The sequence below is a fragment of the Passer montanus genome, unplaced genomic scaffold, assembly GCF_014805655.1.
Source record: "Passer montanus isolate IOZ18808 unplaced genomic scaffold, ASM1480565v1 scaffold35, whole genome shotgun sequence".
Taxonomy (NCBI): Eukaryota; Metazoa; Chordata; class Aves; order Passeriformes; family Passeridae; genus Passer; species Passer montanus.
In genome coordinates, this window is record NW_024368263.1 from 5,955,131 (window position 1) to 5,974,737 (window position 19,607).

The window sequence follows — 19,607 nt, forward strand, 5'->3', positions numbered from 1 at the left end:
GTACCTGGAGAGAAGCAGCAGTTCCTTGGTCCTGTAATAGAAGGCTGCTGTATGCAGAAATCAGAGCTTGGGGTCACCAGGGTGCTTTAAAACCACCATCTTCAGCATTGAATCTCTCATGGTTTAGACCTGCATTCATGCCATTATCTGTTTTTTGACTATGTTTATTTACCCCATCAGTCAGCTTTTGAGAGAGCAAGCGACACAGTTCAATTTGATGTACTGACAATACTTTATTGAACTTCAAGTAAGTCTTCCTTAAAAGCCTGTTCAGTGTACTTATTACTGCAACAGGTCATGTAGAAGGTGAGAGGCTGTGGGGAGGCCTGCAGAGCAGTGGCTCAATGCTTTGTGTGAGGCCTGAACTGCTCACATGCTCTTTCCCCAGACAAGGACAGAAACAGGAAGTATTTACAAGTGTATCTCACAGAATGAGGTTTACATTTAAAGATTCACAGATACATATAGAGTTTGAACTGTTCAAGTATGTTTCAGTTGGACAAAGTGCTACAGGACACAGAAGAACCAGTAAAGGCAAGAGGAACTATTAAGACAAAGAGGTGGCAGTCATCTGTGTGCTAAACCACTTGTAGGTGGTTGCAGTATAAGCAAGACCTAGAAGTTGAAAGAATTTGGGGTACTGTCCTGGATTTGGAAAGTGTAGCTGTCAGCAGTAGAGTCTGGTACAACATTTTGGTCTTCCTCTTCCTAGAAGGAAAGAAAAGAAGAAGGTTAGAATAGCAGTAGCATTTGAATCTAGTAGTCAGTGCTGGAAGAGGTAATAAAAGTGGGAGAGACCCCTGAAGCCACTTACTTCTGCTGAGAAATATTTCTCAATGATGGAGGATGAGGCCCTGTACACTTGTTCATTTTCATGTGACTGGAGAGCTTCAATTCTGTCTAGACCCCCACACTCCTCAATCATGAGGCAAAGCTTTTCAGTCTCATTAATCTTCTCAGCAGCCTGCAACAGAAAAGTGTGGAATTACCTCCAGAAAGATATACAGCAGCAGCTACTGGAAAGCCATTAGCAACAACATGCACAATAATCAAATACACTGCATCCACATACCAAGAAGATGTTGGAAACTGCATCCAGGATAACAAGCACAGTTTTGCTGTCTTTAGTTGAGAGAAGATTCAGTAGGGGTTCAAGAACACCAGCCTGAACAAGGTACACGATCTGGTCAATTGTTCCACCACTTGTGTAGTTTGTCACAGCCCACACAGCTTCCTTCTGAGATTTGAAATCCCCCTGCCAAGGTAAAAGCAGAGTGTTTGAGCACAGAGAAGTAATAGGAAAAGGCTCAGCATGGTAAATATAGGCTTTGCTTACCTTCCTCAGAACACCAATGAGATAAGGCACAAGTCCGTGGTCTACAACTCGCTGGATCTGATCCTGACGCCCAGCAGTGATGTTGGACATTGTCCAGGCTGCTTCTTTCTGAATGTTGTTTTTATGATGAGAAAGGAGACTTGGAAAGACAGCCAGTGCTCCTGAGTCAATGACAACCTGTGTCTGCTCATCAGTACCAGTGACAATATTTCCTATGGCTCTTAGTGAAGGAGTCTGAAACAAAGATGAATGGAATACTTAGGAAAATTGTTCAAAACTGGATTAGATTATAGCAAACAGCTATACTTGATGGTACTTGATGGCCACCCACTCTAACCTTCCCAGTTAACAACATGACTGCTACATATAATAGGGATTTGTGCTCCTTGTTAGCATTCCACAGGCAGACACTCATGTCTGCATGCAGAGACTGCACACCTCCCAAGGCCAGTCTGCAAACAACCACCATGACAGAGCTTAGGGAAACTACCTGCTAAATACTAATGCAGTTTTATTATGCTCTAATTATAGTGTGCACAGAGCACACTTGCGAGCACTGTCCCTAGAATTTGGATCTGAAACAGCAATTGAAAGGCAAGCTTTAGTGAATGTTGACTGTTGTGCTGGCCTGTGAAGTAAATCCAATGATTATGTAAAGCAGCTCAATAGTCATCAGCACCACCAGTCTGCCTCGTGTGGGACAGCACCCAGGCAGGACAGAAACTGATGTCTCACTTCACAAAAATTAGAACACCTGACTCATGTATGAAAAGAGCCATTCAGTTCCATGGACACTACTCTCCCTAACTTGCTTTATTTGAATCATGGCTAGAACTGCACTGCAGCCTGCATATCCAATCACTCACCATTATTGGCAGTTCACTACATCCCAGGAGTCTCACAAGTTGTGGCACCAATCCAGTTTTCACAACAACTTCTATCCTGTCATTGGAGCCGTCTGTGAGGTAGGAAATTGCCCAGCACGTGTCTGCCAACACCTCAGGGTCATCGTGGTGCAGGAGCCGGACAAGAGTTGGAAGGATCTGCTGGATGGCTTCAATGGGAGGCGCAGGATTCTTGTTGCGACACAGGTTTGAGAGGGTCCACGTAACGTTGCGTAAATAGCCAGACTACAACGGTTGGAATAAATGGTTAGCAATAATTCACCCAGTTCTACTCAGTAATTGTAACTTGAATCACTCTGCACACTTACAGCCAGGGAAGAGAGGTCAGGAACGGCGAGGAGACTCAGCAGTGGCTCAATTGCACCATATTTAATAACCAGGTCTCTGTAGGCAGAACCATCCCCTGGAAAAAAAAAATCCAGGTGAAGACCAGAAAAACACAGAACATGTGTACACAGAACCACTGTGGGTTAGAAGATAAATTCTTCTAGTCCTTAAGAAGGGCTGGATAAAATAAGAAGGAACAAGAGGAAAAAAGGACTAGTGCCACAGTTCAGTCACATGACAGGCATGTTCAGTCAAGCCACTGAGCTTCACCTTTTGTTTTGGAAGAGGTAATGCAGAGTGTTTTCTATGCAGCTTTTCCTAAGAGTTCATAACCATGCAGGGTTTTGCATGTTTCTTTGGAGACAAATCTAAACCCTACAAAAACTCCCACAATATGGGACTCAAAATGCATTCTAATAATCAGCTGCATGATTGGGCACTACACAATAATGCTGACAGCATGTCAGAGTTTGACTGAGAACTCTATTGCAAGGTATAATAAATACCTTATAATTGATTTTAAAACTCTAAGGACAAACTAAGAAAATCCCAATTATTTGAGTCACTGCTTCCTGCCTTCCCCCTTTTAGTCAACACACAGAGCAGAGCTCATTGCTGAGTCACAAAAACACTGCGATGTCTGAAAAAGGTTTGTGTTGTAGCTTGATTAGAGATCCATCAAACCTGAGCTGAAATCTGGAAGCAGTGCCCACAACACAACCCACAGGTTGGGCCAGGCATTGCATGAGCTCTGAAGACAGATTTCCTGCTTGCTCTGCAATGCAGGGCATGTCATGACTGGAAAGCCATTGGGGCAGAGCTCCCAGGCAGCTCAGCACAGGGCATGGCACAGCAGGAGTGATGTTGGAGTGATGCCCTCCCACCTCAGACAAGGGCACAGGTCTGAATTACAGAATTCAGAGAATTACTAGGTTGGAAGAGACCTTAAAGATGCCCTAACACCTCAACTAAACCATGGCACTTAGTGCCACAGCCAGTCTTATTTTAAACACATCCAGGGATGGTGACTTCACCACCTCTCTGGGCAGACCATTCCAGAACTTTATCACCCTTTCCATAAAAAACTTTTTCCTAATATCCAGACTAAATTTCCCTTGGTGCAGCTTGAGACTGTGTCCTCTGGTTCTGTCATTTGCTGCCTGGTGAAAGAGACCAACCCACCTGACTCCAGCCACCTTTCAGGAGGATAATTAGAGTGTGCAGCACAGGGACATACCTGCAATATTCCCCAGGGCCCACACAGCCTGCTCACTGATGTGAGCGTGTGGAGAGGCCAGCAGGGAAATGAAGGCTGGAATTGCCCCTCCATCCACCACTGCCCTGGTTTGCTCTGACGTGCCAGAGGCGATGTTGGTGAGTGCCCAGGCAGATTCAAACTGGATGGGACTGCAGTCTGCTCTGCCCAGGAACGAGACGAACTTTGGAATCAAACCAGCCCGAATTATGTTGTCTATTGGGGGTTGTTTCTCTCTTGAGAGGAGTTTCCTAAGGAGGAAGACAAACAGGAAGCATTATTTTAGCCTGCAGACATCTGAACAACAAATTAAAGTCTTAAAAGCACCATATGTAAAAAGCTTAGCATTGTCTTAACATGCAGAGAAGGCAACACAGCATGAAAGAGAAACACAGACAAGCTGAACACTGGCTTCCTAGGCCTCTGTTCATACTGGATTTGGCATGTCTTCACTATGTGAGAGGCTCTGTCAGACTCTGAAGTACAGCAGACCTGCAGGAGTCATTACACATCTGAACTGCTAGAGGCTCCTCAGCAGAGAGAGGTTAGTGACTGCCAGAAGCAGCACTGCAGCAATATGCAAGCTTATTAAAGGATATTTTAGATTTGGAATGAGAAACAAACGTGGCAGACTTCAAAACCCAGCCATCTCACTGTTCACATCATTCTAAGGTGGATTGCCACACTCGTACATACCAGCCCTAAGTGTTAACACAGTTTAAAAGGTACCTTACACTTTGCTATAATAAAGGGTTTACTATCATTGCTCCTTCAAATCTAAAGTGACTACTTTGCCACCACTAAAGCAAATTACCACTTCCTACTAAAATATTCAGGCACTTGAAACAGTCAAAAGCCACATGGTTTCAATAAAACCATGCCTGAGTTATGGGTACCTCAACATGGTATATAAGATGGTGTTTGCTGGAATACTGCCTGATAAGAAAGGCTCATAAGTCAGTTCTCTCACCTTGCCTAGTTATTGCCTCGCACAGCTGAGGTGGTTTCCTCTGAACTGCTTACCTGGCAGCTTGAGTAGCCTGTAGCTGAAGCTCCATGTTGTTACTGTTAACTCCTTTGACTATTTCTTCAACTGACCAGTGTGCCAAAACCTGTACAAGAAAACATTACATGAGTGCTTCACTGGGACTGTTGTGTATTCCTGACCACAGAGAGCTCTGACACAACACCATGAATGGTCCCATTTTACAGCCACCACCATGTGATATTGCAAAACCTCATCAGCTAGCTTCATCTACAGTTATGTGAACTGCTGAAAGCTTTTTTAACCAAGTGCTTCATACCAGTTTTGCTAGGCTTAAAATGGAGCTGCAGCCACTGATGCCTTCTCAAAAGGCTGACTTAGAACAGAGGCTAGACAGAGTTAAAAGATAAAGTAGGTATTTATGAAAAGGCCTCAATGGATACTCCTTGGGCAGTGCAAGAGCCTGGCAAGGGCTACATCAAAGATGAACACAAAATGGTCACAAGGTCTGACACTATAAGTTTTGGTCCATTTGTATATTGGAGTTAATTGTCTAATTATAGCTTTAGGTTATGAAGTTCCATCCCCTTTATTTTTCTCTCTTCAATTCATTGTTGTTTATACTTTTTGGGCCTGGAGGTTGTAATAGCTGTCCTAGGACAGGATAGAAAAGGATTGTTTTGTCTGCCTACCCTGTGAAGGGAACTTGCTAACACTTAATATGAAGCTCAGAGTTATACACTAAAGGAGCACAGAACCTGAAAAATATGAAAGTTAAATCTTAAGGCATCCCCAGTTGTGTGCAAGAGTGCTGTCCATTAGAGGTGATAATAGAGGCCTGAGTTGTTAATGCAGATGTAGCAGTGCTGGCCTGCCCTTGAGAAGGGTAAGAGTGCTGTCCATTAGAGGTGATAATGGTGATAGAGGTGATAATACAGGCCTGAGTTGTTAATGCAGATGTAGCAGTGCTGGCCTGCCCTTGAGAAGGGATTCATGCAGGCCTGGTGCAGGACCTTAGATGGCAAGACCCTCCAAGTGTGCCTATTCCAAGTACACACTTACCTGGTTGCCTTTGTTTTCCTGAAGGGGAGAAGTAGCATCGTCTGGTAAAGTGCTCACATTTCTTCTTTTCAGCATCTGATCATCTTTCTTAGCTTTCCTCAGCTCCACATTGACCTCGATGCGCCGCCTTCGCATCTCCTGGAGGAGAAACACTCAGAGTAAGTTCTTGGCTTTCAAAACTTAGAGACAATGGCTGGCTAAAGTACTAATTGCACCAGAGTACTCACTGTGCTGTCCTTTCCTTTGTTCTTGAACCTGTTCAATCGAGCTGATGGTGTATTCTCATTAGTAGACATCTTGCTTGTTAGATTTTCGAGCGGGACAGATAAAAACAAGTCTGAAAACAGAGGAAAAAAAAATTAAATTTTAAAAATTGGATCCATGCTCAAAAATGAGACAATAGATTGTATTAATACTATAACAACATCTGACTTGATCAACAGCTGTCTCTTTAAACAGCCAGATGTCACAACAAGCTCTAGCATCAACGCAAAAGCAGAAGACAGTCACGCGATTTTAAGATACTTTAAATCAAATACTATTAGTTATTATTTTCAGGAGCAATACAGATTTTCCTTTCCACAGACAATACACAGACGCTGTTCAATACTATTTTCACTGTCACATACCTGCGCTGCACAGGATCCCACCCAGCCCCACCCCGACCTCTCTGGACGAGAGCAGCGAGCTCTCGCAATGGCAAGGACCCCGGAGGGCGTTTGCACAGCGGCTGCAACCAGCAGCACCTAACAACGGCCACACGGGTAACGAAGCAAACCCCCGCAGCTCGGCCATCCCCGGCATGAGAACCGGCTTCGCTTCGGCCACAGCCCCTCCGGAGCGAGAACCCGCGCTAGGATACACCAGCCCTGCCAGCCCCAGAGAAGACAGTAGGGACGCGGGAGGCCCCGGAAGGATTGCAGGCATGGCTCTTTCCAAGAGGGCAGCGCAGGGCCCACGTCCCGCCGCCCCGGCCCCGCACCTGGGCCGGACGCGCCGCCGCTCGCTCCGCCGCTGCCGCACGCTGCCACTGCCCACGGCCGCCCCACGCGCCATTTAAATTTCCCGCGGCCGCGCGCTGCCATTGGCCAGTTCGAGCCAAAGCAGCCTCCTGATTGGCCGGTTTGAAAGCAGCCCGGCTCGCGATGACGGGGAATGCCCTCCCGGAAGAGCCGCTCGGACGTGACGTGCAGACAAGGTCCGGTACTACAGCTCCCGGCGTGCCCCGCGCCGCCCCACAGAGGCTTGCTGGCGCTACCTGCGCGAGGCACGCCGGGAGCTGTAGTGCGCGGGGCCGGGCTCGCTGCTATCCCGGGACGGATGGATCGGAGTGAGGGAATTGTATCCCCGAGCGGTCCCCATCCCTGGAAGTGTCCAAGGCCAGGCTGGATGGGGCTCCAAGCAACCTGGGGTAACGGAGGGTGTCTCTGCCCGTGCCATATCCCGGGACGGGAGCGAGGATCGCCGTGAGGGAATTGTATCCCCGAGCGGTCTGGCTGTGGCGGTTTGGGGCAGAAACACCCATTCCCTCAAGCAGAGCGCAGATTCTGCCTCAGTAACCAGCGGGGTTCCCCTGGGACAAGCGCGTGCAGTGACAGGACGAGGGGGAATGGCTTCAGACCGAAAGAGAGTGGGTTTAGATGGGATATTGGGAAAAAATTCTTTCCTGGCACAGGTTCCCAGAGAAGCTGTGGCTGCCCCATCCCTGGAAGTGTCCAAGGCCAGGCTGGATGGGGCTGCAAGCAACCTGGGGTAACGGAGGGTGTCTCTGCCCGTGCCAGGGGGTGGAACTGGATCAGCTTTAAGGTCCCTTCCAACCCAAACCATTCCGTGATTCCATGGCTCCATGCCTCACTTATTGTCTCCTAGAAATGTGGTGCACAGAAATGCAAAGAAAAGGGGATATGAGATTGCAGTTGAAAGCAGTTCTACAGCGATCAGGGCAGATGAAAAACAAACCATACGGAACAACAAAAGGGAAGGATTCCTGCCGCTGTGGCATGGCCTGAAAAGGGATGAGATTGTTTCTGATGGTTTGGCCTGCTCATGAGGGATGGAATACAAAAGAACACTGATTTTCACAGGAGACGTTCAAACCAAAGAACTATAGGGAAAACATGACTCTGACAGCAACTCTGACATTTTGAGATACCTATAAGTCACAACACAGAGAAGTGTCAGGTATGCACATCAATGTCTGTGTGCTAAGCCATCACATTAAACCCCTTATGTCAATCTGTAGGTGCACACAGGTGTGGAGGGTGTTTGCTGAGGAGGAGGAATTACCAGTGACATCTCATAGCTGGTTTTGGGCCTTGCAGCAATGAGCTTTGTGAAAAACACCCACCAAAACAAACAGAGCAGGGAAGCCAAAAGAAGTACATTGCTAACAAATGGAGATGTTAAACAAGAGTAGTTTGACAAAAAAAAAAAAAAAGGCAGTTTAAAAGCAGAAAAGGAGGTAAAAAACCTGCTTTCGTGAAGGATGGGAAAGCTGGCACGAAGAAATTCCATTGGGTCATGACTCGCTGGCAGTGCATGGTCTGCAGCAGTGAAATCTGGGTGCAGGGATGGGTGTTGAGGGGAGGGAGAGGGCTGGCAGTGCCTGGGATGGCCGAAGGAGTGTGTGCGAGGTGCTGCCAGCGGTGAGGCTGTGAGGGAGGCGACAGTGCCCAAAGCTTTTACCAGCACAGTGAAGTGACAGGAAGGTGGAGGGAGACTGGGCAGCTGGGGCAGGACAGCGGCCGAGCTGCGGGTGAGGTTGTGGGGCAGCAGAAGGCGTGTGTGAGGCAAAAGGGCGTGAGGGGTCACGGAGCCCTGAGGAGGTGTGTGTGGGGGGGGGGGGGTTCCCTGGGAAGGCCGAGTGGGGAGCCGCCGGGACCCCGGGCGGGTCCCCTCACGCGGCCCCGGGCGGGTCTGACAGTGACGCGCTTGCGCCGCGGGCGGGGACCCGCTCTGAGGCGCGGGCGGGGCCGCGGGCACGCGCTGCGGGGCGGGGCCTTGGGGTCATCGCGACCAATGGTGTGCGAGGAGGGAGGGGCGTGGCCGGCCCGCCACGAGCAGGGAGAACGTGACGGCCCATGGGGGGGCGGAGCCGGGCCGGGCCGGGCGGAGCTCTTATTGGGTGGCGCGCGCAGCCTGTGCTGGGTGACCCAGTGGCCTAATGGATAAGGCATCAGCCTCCGGAGCTGGGGATTGTGGGTTCGAGTCCCATCTGGGTCGTGCCTCACTTATTTTGTGGCGCTGCCGCAGGGCCGCCCCGAGCTCGGGACCCCCGACTCTTTTACCGCAGCTGCCCTGGGCCCGGCCTGCCAGCACTCCATGCCCGCGTACAACGTACCGCTTACTGAAGCCACCCTCCCGGCAGGGATACTGCGAGTGAGTCTCCATCAGCTGGTGTACGGGAACACTAGGCAAATACGTGGCTTTCCGTCCTTGTTTTGCCTAGCACAGCTGGGAAAGCTTTTCCGTCTCCGCTGCATCCCGGGGGTGCTGGAATGCTGGGAGAGCTCCAAACACCACTACAGCGCTCTTAACGGAGATCCTGCCCCGGCAGAGAGTCTGGGGAAACAGTGCAGACACAGCCGTACATGAATGAGGGTTGAATTGCACCACCAGCTAATTCAACAGAAAAACCCTTGGCATACAGGTCTGTGGGATGCTCATGTGTGTGTACGTCCATCCATCCACTCATCCATCATCCATCCATCCACCCATCCATCCATCCCTCCATCCATCCATCCATCGATCCATCATCCATCCATCATCCATCCGTCTGTCTGTCCATCCATCCGTCCATCATCCATCCATCCATCATCCATCCATCGTCCATCCATCCATCCATCCGTCCATCATCCATCCATCCGTCCGTCCATCCATCCATCCATCATCCATCCATCCATCCATCCATCCATCCATCCATCCATCCATCCATCCATCCCTCCATCCATCCCTCCATCCATCCATCCATCCCTCCATCCATCCATCCATCCCTCCATCCATCCATCCATCCCTCCATCCATCCATCCATCCCTCCATCCATCCCTCCATCTCCTCCCTCCCCAGTGCTAGCGCTCACACTCCAGCTGCTGCTTGCTGCAGGTTCCTGCTGCTCACCAAAGCAATGGAGGAGCCCTCCTCTCCCTCATCCTCAGTTTACATTCCTATTCCTGTAATAGCTATCTTGGGAGAGTTCTGGAATTAAAACGTTTCAAATAACAGAGGAAAACAAGGATTAGTAAGTGCTGCGGTAAAAGTGTAACTCCTTGAGCAATAGATGTGGTGAAATGTCATTTATTTTCCATGCTATTCTGGTGAAATTTCGGTATCTTCACCCATGGCTGCTGCAGACAAAGCCCCAAGCTTTTGGGAATCCTATTGAAATGTTTAATTAAGGCAGGACAAAACAAGCTGCTTAAACTAAGTAATGCTGAATCCCATGCCACAGGCATTGCTGAGGGTTAGATTTTCCTGTCAAGGGTGGGTTTCAGGAGCCTTTCAGTGCCTTTATGGAGTTTTAAATTGTTGATTGTCCCTTAAAGTCATGAGCAGCTTCCACAGCACCCAGCAGCAGCTGGTGAGTTAAACTGTCACAATGGAAATCTTGTGTAGCAATAAGGTCACATAGAAATAAGCCTTCTTAATTCAGTAATCCAAATCAGGGTTGGCTTGGTGTGTGAAAATTTGCAGAGTTCTTCATGATGGCAAAGAGAGATTTAAAAATAAAGCTGTGTGGGATCAGCAGAGCTTTCCCTTGGACTAGACAGTCACTACTGCATTTTTCAGTCTGAAAAGAATCACAGAAACTGGTTCCTGGAAGTAAAAGAGGAGATTAGCAGCTGTATCACTGGAGGTGGCCAGAAATCCCCAGATATGTTCCATTGCCATGCACATCCTTACAGACAGACCCTGCATCCCGGGGCTCTGGTGTATTCCAGCATCTCCCAGTGCCCCCCAGAACACAGCTCTCCACAGCCACCAAAACCATGCTTGTTCCCTGTGATTTTCCCCTACAGAGCACCAGAGGAGGGCAAGGCTCTCCCCAAAATAAAACCCTGCTGCCGGAACCACGCGTGGGTGTGTTATTCCCAGGACACAGGTGATGCAGCCAGGGGTTGCTCCCTTTGGGAAGGAGCACGCTGGTGAGGCAGCAGCTTGGTCTTGCTCCAGTGGGTTGTCCAGCCAGTGATTCCCGTTTCCCCTCAGGCTGCCTCTCATTAGCATGGATCGGGGGGAGGGCATAAAAGACTCCAGCTCATTTTGAGTCTGGAAAAACTTTACTTCAAAATGACAGCCCGAGTGTTCTGGCTCCTCTGCTTTGTCATTAGATCATCCTCTGGTAAGTCTGTTCCCTTCGGACGGGGCTGGGGCACGTCTGCCTCGGGGAGCAGGGGAGGCTGAGACATTCCTGCAAACCGGGCAGCCCCCAGCCTGCAGCCTTTTCAGCAAGTAAGGGCTCAAGAAAGAAACATTTGTGGGATGGGAATGTAGAGTGCAATATTTAATTTGCCAGCATTGGGAAGAATTAAGAGCACCTGGCAGAAGCAGGCAGGGAACTGGTGCTGCTCTGTCCTGCCAGCCACCAGTGGCAGGTGAAGTTGGATTTGCTTCTGCATCTGGGATTTTTATATATATAATTTGTATGTGACCGTTTTCTTTTAGTCCCCTTCACCTGTAACTCCAGGTGTCTGACTGCCTTTAACATGTTCAGTGTGCCTTGCAGCAAGGCGTCCTGAATGGATTTGTTTGGGTTTTAGTGCCTCACTGACAGAACAGAAATAGCATTTACATCTGTTCCACTGAGAGTTGGTTATGTTGCAGTCGTATTTCTGAGGCTGCAACAACCAGACAGGAATATGTTGGTACAGGAGGAGGAACCTCAAGGTCCTGAAGAGACTGAGCAGAGAAAAATGAACTATTTCTTGATACAATCCGTGACTGAGAAGGCGTGATAAAGTGGTAGAAGGGTTTATTTACACACCCAAGTCTGAGACACCTGTTCAGAGGGCACAGCTTCACGCTGAACCATCTCCAAACCCCCCTTGCCTGCTGCATTCAGCAGCTTGGACTTCTTCCACCCCTCTCTCCATGGACATTCTTTTGACTTTACGTGTGGCCGGCCCAAATATCAGGGAATCTTTCCCATGACAGCAGCTGGTGAGAGCACAGGGGGAGAAGTGGCAAGGTCAGCAGTTGAGTCAGTTGTAGGAGATAAACCAGGACGTTGTTCATCTGTGTATGTCAAATCTCTCTTTTCACACAAGGAGCTGGGAGCAGCCTCCTACACAGGACAGCCACGGCCGCGAGCACCAGACAGGCTGTGTGTGGGTGAGCTGTGTGAAAACTCTGCTGGCTCACTCCAAGCCTGCAGGGAAGGTCTAAAGGAAAAGGAAAACAGACTGCCAGGGGAAATTTCTCTCCTGCCTGGCTAAATATTTTGGTAATTTTTTTCTTTGTGAGGCTCAAGAGATCAAGGTGAAGCTGTAAATGAAAGTGTAGGCGATTGCCCAGCTTGTGTGAACAGTGCCATTACGTTATTTTTTCCCCCTGGATTCTCAGACACTTCCTCTTTCTCAAATGTCCTCTCAAATTAAGCAAAGCCTTGAAATAATTGTTACTCAGCAGCATTAGCCTAATTACTGCTACTACATGCTCAAGTCAGAGATCCAAATCTGTGGATAAAGACCTTTCCAGCAGTATCCAAAGGCGCTCAAGAGTCTGGATGACATTGTCAACAGGCATCCCATGCATGGGAAAACCAAAAAGTTCTGCTGTCATGGTCTCTTAAACAAGCATCCCAAATGCAACGTGAACCTTGTTTCCTCAGATGCTCCCTGGAGATTCAGGGGTTGGAGAAAAGGGTTTGTTTTTAATTTGCAACAATAATAAAGTAAAAATGCAAATCTCCTGTTTTGTTCACACAGCTGCATTCCCTGTACTGAACCTTCAATATCTGAGTAGAGGGACGAGGAGCTCTACTGTGCTTCATCTGTTGAGCTATTTATTTATTGAGTTGGTTATTTGCTGAAGGCCTCACTTACGGATTAGAGCCTCAAATCTTCCCATTCTGAAGCACTTGGAATAAAACATTTAAAACACTATTTTCTCTCTTTTTTTTTTGCCTGTAGGATCCGTGCTGTACGCTGAGAAGCCCGGGCAGGCTCTCAGCAAAGATGTTTTTGGTGCAGCTCGGGGCAAGGCGGCAGCGCGGGGCCCGGCCATGGCGCCCGCGCCCCCTCAGCAGCCGCGGCCCCCGGGGCTGCCGGCCCTCGCCTCCGACACGAAGAAACGCGCGGAGCCCTCCCTGGAAAACAGCACGGGGCAAAGGAAGCACCTCGGGCAGCTGCGGGCCGCGGGCAGCCCGGCCCCGGGGGCTCCTCCCGGCCCGCCGGACCCGGGCCGGGCCAACAGGCCGCAGACGGGCCGGGGGCGGGCCGGGGCCGCCAACAGCGCGGGGAGCCTGCGGGCCCGGCCGGGGACCGTGCCCCTGCTGCGCACCCAGCCGAGCCCCGACCCGGGGGAGTCCAACCGAGCAGGGAAGGGGATGCCCTCCGGAGAGCCCCAGCCCTCCAGCGGCATCCCCGAACCCTCGTGGGTCACCAACCGCGGGGCGCCCGGGTACCGGGCCGCGCTGGGGGAAGGTAAGGGACACGCTGCCACGGCTCCCCGGCTGCCCCCGGCACGGCCCTGGGCCCCCCTCAGGCTGTGTGTGCCCTTTGCAGACGGTGACAGGCAGAAGGTGTGCCCGAGCGAGTGCAGGAAGGAGCGCGATGAAGGGGAGGCTCTCTGTGCCAGCGAGTTCGGTAGGTGCTGTCCCCTCAGCCCGCAGCACTGAGCACCTTCTGCGCACTTGGCGCTGATACTGCGCTGCTGCTTTTAAAATACTGTGGTTAAGATACGGTAAGTATGTTAAATAATTACCAAATATTCAAAAAGGACCCATCACAACTCTTCATAAACACTTACATTATCCTTTCCCTGCCTTGGGCTGCCCTGTTTTCTGTTTCCTCTGGAGGAACAGTGTCCTTGGGACTAGTCAGTGGAACTGAAAAAAAACCCAGTTGTTTTAGAACTCTCAGATTAAACATTGGAGCTGGGTTATTTATCTATTACTATTTAGACCAAGTTTGATTTTGGGGATTGAAGTTTGAAATTAAAATAAAATGGTGAACCAAACAGAAAGAAGGCTGTGATCCTCTCTGTAGAGAGGATTCTTCTTGAAGTTCCTTAGGATTCAGTGTCTTTAGTCCTTGTGTTCACATTGATGTAACTAAAGGTGGCAGGAAACAGCCTGGTATTTTTGTACAGACTTTGTTTAAGGACAAGCATTTTCTGACTGAAACCCTGCCTTGTGCTTACAGAGTTGTGAAACAGATACCAACTTTTTCTCACAGTATTTTAAGAGATAAGGAAAATACAAGCCCAGTGGTAACAGATGTTTCCATTTGTAGAACATAAACACGTTAGGAGACATCTGTTTTCTCTAAATGGAGAAGTCAGGAAGTGCTTTCTACAAATGCTGTCCTGCTTTGGTTTTACCACTCTCACACATTCCTGTCCAACATGGGCTCCACAGCAACCCGACCTCTGTGTGTTTTAGCCCTTAACAAACAGCTCTGCTCCTAAATTGAAAGGACAGGTAGGAAAAAAATCTGAGCAACAGATGAGCCAAGGTTCCACAGCAGCCATCAGAGAGAGCTTTTCCTTTCTTTATGTTTACAGTGCAGATAAAAGAATAAATGACTGGATGAGAGTTCTCCCCCTGAGGCAGGTGGAACACCAGGTGCAGTGGCCCCACTGACACAGAGCTGCTTTCCCAGCCCTGCACTCAGCTCAGCATTTGCCAGAGCCAGAGATTGGGAGAGCAGCATGAAGTGATTGTCTGAGCTCCCAACACAACCTACACGTGCCCCTGTCTCTTGGTATGACAAGGGCCTTTTATTTCAAAAGCCAAAGTGTTTCATTACCTGCTTGGCTTTGTACTTCATTGGGAAGTTTTAAATTTGAAAATTTTACTTTGTTAGGTAAGTATGCCCACTTTTTATATAGCAGGATAGAAAATGGTACTAAACCTATTTCCTTCTTCCCTAAGAAACATCTCAAACCTGTAAAGCACAAGGTTTGCAGAGCAGCAAAACTTTAGGCAATGACCTCACCAAATGTGATTATTTGAATTCCTACTGCCCACTCTTGAGCCAAAGGATTCCTGCTGACATTTCCTTCACAGCATTTCAAACTACAGCCTTCAGACATACCCTGAAAATTGCCACGATATAAAACCTGATCCTATTTTCCCTCTCCCTTTAAGCAGCAGTGAATGGAATTGTCTATAACCTGGAGAAGCTGGGGGATGGGGTGCAGTGGATCACCCTCCTGGTGGACAGTGCTGGGCTGTACAAGATGAGCCGCCTGTACGTCACTCCTGACGCCGCCTTCTTCCGAGCTCACATCCTGGTTGTGGATACTTGGAACTGCACTAAACCATGCCCAGACTTCAAACTTGGTAAATCATTCCAGCTAAATCCATTCTGCTGTTTCTCTGCATGCACTGCAATCTCAGTCTGCCCTGCTTTAATAGGCTTAGCCTGGGTTGTTGGGAGAATTTGGAAGAAAAGTATTTACTCAAAGTTGAGACCTTTTTCTTAAAAGTTTCTTAAAACTTCTGCAAGAGAACCAGCTGCATGAAGCAGTCAGGTACCAGTGCAGCCCTTTAATTCTGTCCAGTTCCAAAATGATGGCAAGTTTCCAGGGCTCCTAAAACAATACAACCAAGAGCTTAAGCTGGTGTCTTTAAGTCATTCCATTTTCCTTTTGTGAGAAACAACTGCTCACTCTGAAAATTTAAAGAGGTTTATTAAACCTTGACAAAAATACAACAAAAGGAAATAGGAAAATTTCGCAGCACTGGGAACTGCCCTCGTGGATACCACGTGGCTGGTTCATCTTCAAGGTGGATGCTCAGTCTTTTACACCCTGGGGGTTGCATCAGCCCCTCCCAAAGTCTGTCAGTCAGCTCTCTGCCGTTTGTCGGTGCAGGCTGCTTCCTTGTAACTGGATTGGAGGTCAGGTGTTGCCATGGCTCACCCCCTGAGCAATGAGCTCTTCCATTCCCCACTGCCCCATGCAAGGGGCAGATGTGCTCACCTTTTTACCTGTCCTGGACAGCCCAGGCTGTCTGATGGCAACAATACAGGGGAAAGGGAACCATGGGGAGAGCAGAGGACACCTAAACTGCAACAACATAACCGTACATCACTAAAGCTTTTCTTAATATTCACACAATACTTATCCCTTAATTGCGAGAGCCAATCATCTCATTATCCATCTGTAACACTTTTAAGTGCAAGTTTATCAAACAGCAGCACTTCCCCCAGCAGCAAATCACCATTTCCGTGCCAGCGGAGCTCAGGGTGCCCCGTGTCCAGGACGTTTCCACAGGCACAACTTCCCGTCTGTTCCCAGCGCTGCTGACCGCCGCTGTGGGCTTGGTGTGTGTCGTTGCAGGCAGCAGGTACATCGTGATGGGGCACATCCACCACAAGCGCCGCCGGGTGCCCGCCCAGCTGCTGCCGGCGCTGCGCGGGCGGCTGCGCCCGGGGGACGGCTGGCTGGGCAGCGGCAGCGGCTACGCCAGGAGATTCACCAGGAAAAGCGATCTCAGGGTGAGGGCGGCGCGCTCCAAGTGTGCCTAAGGCTCCGGGGCTCCGTCCGGGACGGGAGCAGCGGGACGCGCCCTCGGAGCGCCCCTGGCATGGCAGCGCTCCCGCCTGGAGCCGCGGCCTCTGTGCTGCAGCCAGCGCTGGGTGCCTCCAGCAGGCACCCCCGGCAGCCCCAGCGCAGAAGTCACTCCAGGGAATGTTAACCGGCCGTGAATTTGCTCCAGCTGCTTTCAGAGCCACAGGTTGTTGTTGCTTCCCCTGCTGCAGTGTGCCCTGAATAATCTGTAGTGACTGTAATGCAAAATTCTGGCAGTTTTTTCAGCAGTACACAACTGCACTTTGAACCCTTCACCTTGAACACATTAGATGATGCCACAACTTTATCTACACAGGATGTTCACTGTGCTTTCACAGTTCTGCTTAAAGCATTTGATTTCAGAGAAACCAATACCACTGAGTACCGTTTGTATTATTTTTGTCTCGTCAACCATGTCCATGGTATTTCTGAAAATCACACCATTCTTCCAGCAGAGCTGGATGTTCACACAAAGCATACAGAATAGAATGTAATAATTTGAGTGTATGAGCACTGACTGAAAGCAAATCAAGAACTGCAAAACACAAATGCCTGGTTGCATTTACCAGTGACGGCGCAGGGAATGCAAAATGAGCACGGGCTGCACAAACTGGGTGTGCCAGGGCACCTTGTCCCAGAGCTTGCTGAATGCCATTCCCCAGCAGAAATATTGCCAAGCTTGTACTTGCACAAGAGCAAAGTTACTTTTTAAATCAAAAAGACAATATTTTATTACCTTTGGTGTGGTGAAATTGAGATGTTTGTTGTTCCCAGTCAGTATTCACAAATAATAAGTCTGTAGAAGAAACTAAGAAAATGCTCATGAAGTTCTTCTTTCATTGTCTCCTGGGTTCTGGAAGACCCAAAAAACTTCTGTAATGATGTTGCACAAAGGCATCTCCTTGTGTGACAAGCTGGCTGAGGATTTGATACATATTTATGTTAAGAAATGTAAAAAATGCAGTACAGCTTAAAACCCCACATACTCAGCGATATGATGTGACCTGCCACAGGAAGCAGTGGCTTCTATAGAAGCATTTTCTGTTTTGAAACAAGGTAGTTCTGACACACTGTACTGGTCACACACCTCTGCAGCTTCATTTGGTGCCACTGGAAAGCCACGGAGCAGGGGATGGGATGGGCTACACTGCATCAAGTGTTTCCTGACACGGAGCCAAATACCAAGAGCAAACATCCCCTGTTTGGGACCCACAAGGCTCTTACTGGAGGATAGAAATTTACTCACAGCATGAGTCTACCTAAAAAACACCATTTCTCACTTTTGGCATGTGAAAGACTTTGCATGGATTGACGGAATTTTCCTGAGAAAATCGGAGGGGGTTTGATTTGGCAGAAGGACTGTTCTGGCAACGAATCAAAGCTCTGGAGTGACTGGGAGGGACAGGAGGAGGAAGGGTTACAGTGCATCTCGAGTTTCTTTCTTTCTATTTTCAGGGGAAGTCCAGGGATTAAGCAGCAACTCCTCCAGGCATCCCAGAGCAGCAGCAGAGCCCCACTGCTGTTGTCCTGCTGCAGCCCAGGGCAGCGTGGGCACAACCCAACACGTGGGCCTGGCTCTGGGAAGGGACAAACACAGTGCTAAGGACACCCCAAGCCCGAGTTCAGTGCCCATAACTGACACAGAACACTGGGATACAGATGAGCCTGAAAAGTGATTTATCCCACGTTCTCTTCCTGTGTTACAAGTCCTCTTACCTTTCCCTTCTTCATTGGAAGGTCCCTCCTTAAAATGTTCCCACAGCACTGAGCAACAAATCCCTGTGTGTCACAGTCCCACTGAGACAGGGCTGGAGCAGAGCAGGACTGTTGTCACCAGGCTCATCACATACTAAACACACCTCCTGAACAATTCCCAGACCAGGATTTCCAGTCTTGCACTTGCTATTCCAAAACCCTCCCTGCAATAACCACACTGGGAACAGGAGGGCACTGATGTTCAACAGCTGCCATGGTAATTTTGGTACCTGACAGTCAGTAATTTCCTTTCCAGCGGGATAACTATGGAAAATTCTGCTGCCACCACACAGAAATCTGGGTGTAAAGGAATAACTGTTCTCACCCTGCCTGTCCAGGAGTTTACTTGAGACTTTTGGGTAAGCCCAACTTCTTATTGTACTTTAAATCTCCATTAACTTCTGCATGAACTAAACTGAGATTGAGGATAATTACTTCAAATTTGAGGAGACAGAAAAGGAAAATCAAGCTGGCACAGCTCACATTATCAATATCTTACAACACATGACCATTTCAAAACAACTGTTGCAATAATTTATAAAATACAAAGAAGACAAGGACTGAGCAGAGATCACAAATCTTATGAACTTTATGCTTGATGGCAGGTGGGGATTAATTACAAGTGATTTATTTTCTGTAACACCATTTAACTATAAAACATCACCACTAGTAAATCCAGAGAAGAAGCTTGACCTGCCCAATGGCAACTGGACACACTGAAACAGGCTCTCATGGAATCACAGAATGGTTTGGGTTGGGTGATTAATAAGCAGCATTAAATTGCATGTATGGATCATTTCCCTAATCAACCAAGATCTATATCCAATAACATTATCAATGTTTCATTAGAAACACCACCAAATCCATGTCAAACACATTACTTTATTTGTCTAGGATGATGTGTCCTATAAGGTACAAAAAAGTACTCTTCGGTTTGCCACAATTTGTTAAAAACAGCAATCTATTGCCTACACGTAGGAAAGGTTTAAACCATGTCAATATGGATTTAGGTATGAATAAATAGTACAGAAATGCTGAGAAGTTGGGATGAGATGCAGGATATGTCCCAGTGCTGCTAAAGATGAGATTTTTCCTTGTCCCATTAAAACACAATGCTTACAATATGCAGCATTTTTTAAAAACGTCAAAGGACAACATAACCTAAATGCAACTACTCTTTGACTTTCAGAAGCATAAATGGATTATTGTTTTCACACTGAACAATTAGTAATTTTCACAGATTGGTTA

The 19,607-nt window shown here is 48.5% G+C and overlaps 2 protein-coding genes and 1 non-coding gene across 5 annotated transcripts; 2 read left to right on the plus strand and 1 right to left on the minus strand.

The window, feature by feature from the left end:
* Nucleotides 1–205: 205 nt before the first annotated feature.
* On the minus strand, nucleotides 206–6,908 carry KPNA2 (karyopherin subunit alpha 2). Its single transcript, XM_039715917.1, has 11 exons — nucleotides 6,853–6,908; nucleotides 6,098–6,207; nucleotides 5,871–6,008; nucleotides 4,847–4,935; nucleotides 3,806–4,074; nucleotides 2,550–2,644; nucleotides 2,203–2,466; nucleotides 1,337–1,570; nucleotides 1,073–1,255; nucleotides 815–964; nucleotides 206–708 (listed from the first exon to the last, which is right to left on the minus strand). The coding sequence occupies exons 2-11, from the start codon at nucleotides 6,164–6,166 to the stop codon at nucleotides 616–618; spliced, it is 1,584 nt and encodes a 527-aa protein (XP_039571851.1). The 5' UTR covers nucleotides 6,167–6,207; nucleotides 6,853–6,908; the 3' UTR covers nucleotides 206–615.
* A 2,111-nt stretch (nucleotides 6,909–9,019) lies between these two features.
* On the plus strand, nucleotides 9,020–9,092 carry TRNAR-CCG. The gene has a single exon. It is a non-coding gene; the product is annotated as a tRNA-Arg (tRNA).
* A 44-nt stretch (nucleotides 9,093–9,136) lies between these two features.
* On the plus strand, nucleotides 9,137–17,830 carry CUNH17orf58 (chromosome unknown C17orf58 homolog). Of its 3 annotated transcripts, none has more exons than XM_039715919.1 (5): nucleotides 9,137–9,519; nucleotides 12,998–13,510; nucleotides 13,592–13,672; nucleotides 15,181–15,372; nucleotides 16,247–17,830. In XM_039715919.1, exons 1-5 carry the CDS (start codon nucleotides 9,465–9,467, stop codon nucleotides 16,729–16,731), a joined length of 1,326 nt encoding a protein of 441 aa, XP_039571853.1. In that variant the 5' UTR covers nucleotides 9,137–9,464; the 3' UTR covers nucleotides 16,732–17,830. The 3 variants fall into 3 exon arrangements, with proteins under 3 accessions (XP_039571853.1, XP_039571855.1, XP_039571854.1); XM_039715921.1 differs by having other exon boundaries at nucleotides 9,147–9,519; nucleotides 16,374–17,827; XM_039715920.1 differs by lacking the exon at nucleotides 9,137–9,519 and adding an exon at nucleotides 10,450–11,208.
* The last annotated feature ends 1,777 nt before the right edge of the window (nucleotides 17,831–19,607 follow it).

Excerpts from the sequence above, each read along its gene's own strand:
- KPNA2 (XM_039715917.1), bottom strand. The coding sequence starts at position 6,166 with ATGTCTACTAATGAGAATACACCATCAGCTCGATTGAACAGGTTCAAG. Across the intron at positions 2,467-2,549 it reads CTGACCTCTCTTCCCTGGCT|TCTGGCTATTTACGCAACGT; the intron begins GTAAGTGTGCAG and ends CAACCGTTGTAG. Across the intron at positions 1,571-2,202 it reads GTAGTGAACTGCCAATAATG|ACTCCTTCACTAAGAGCCAT; the intron begins GTGAGTGATTGG and ends TCTTTGTTTCAG.
- CUNH17orf58 (XM_039715919.1), top strand. The coding sequence starts at position 9,465 with ATGAGGGTTGAATTGCACCACCAGCTAATTCAACAGAAAAACCCTTGG. Across the intron at positions 9,520-12,997 it reads GAAAAACCCTTGGCATACAG|GATCCGTGCTGTACGCTGAG; the intron begins GTCTGTGGGATG and ends TTTTGCCTGTAG. Across the intron at positions 13,511-13,591 it reads CCGGGCCGCGCTGGGGGAAG|ACGGTGACAGGCAGAAGGTG; the intron begins GTAAGGGACACG and ends TGCCCTTTGCAG.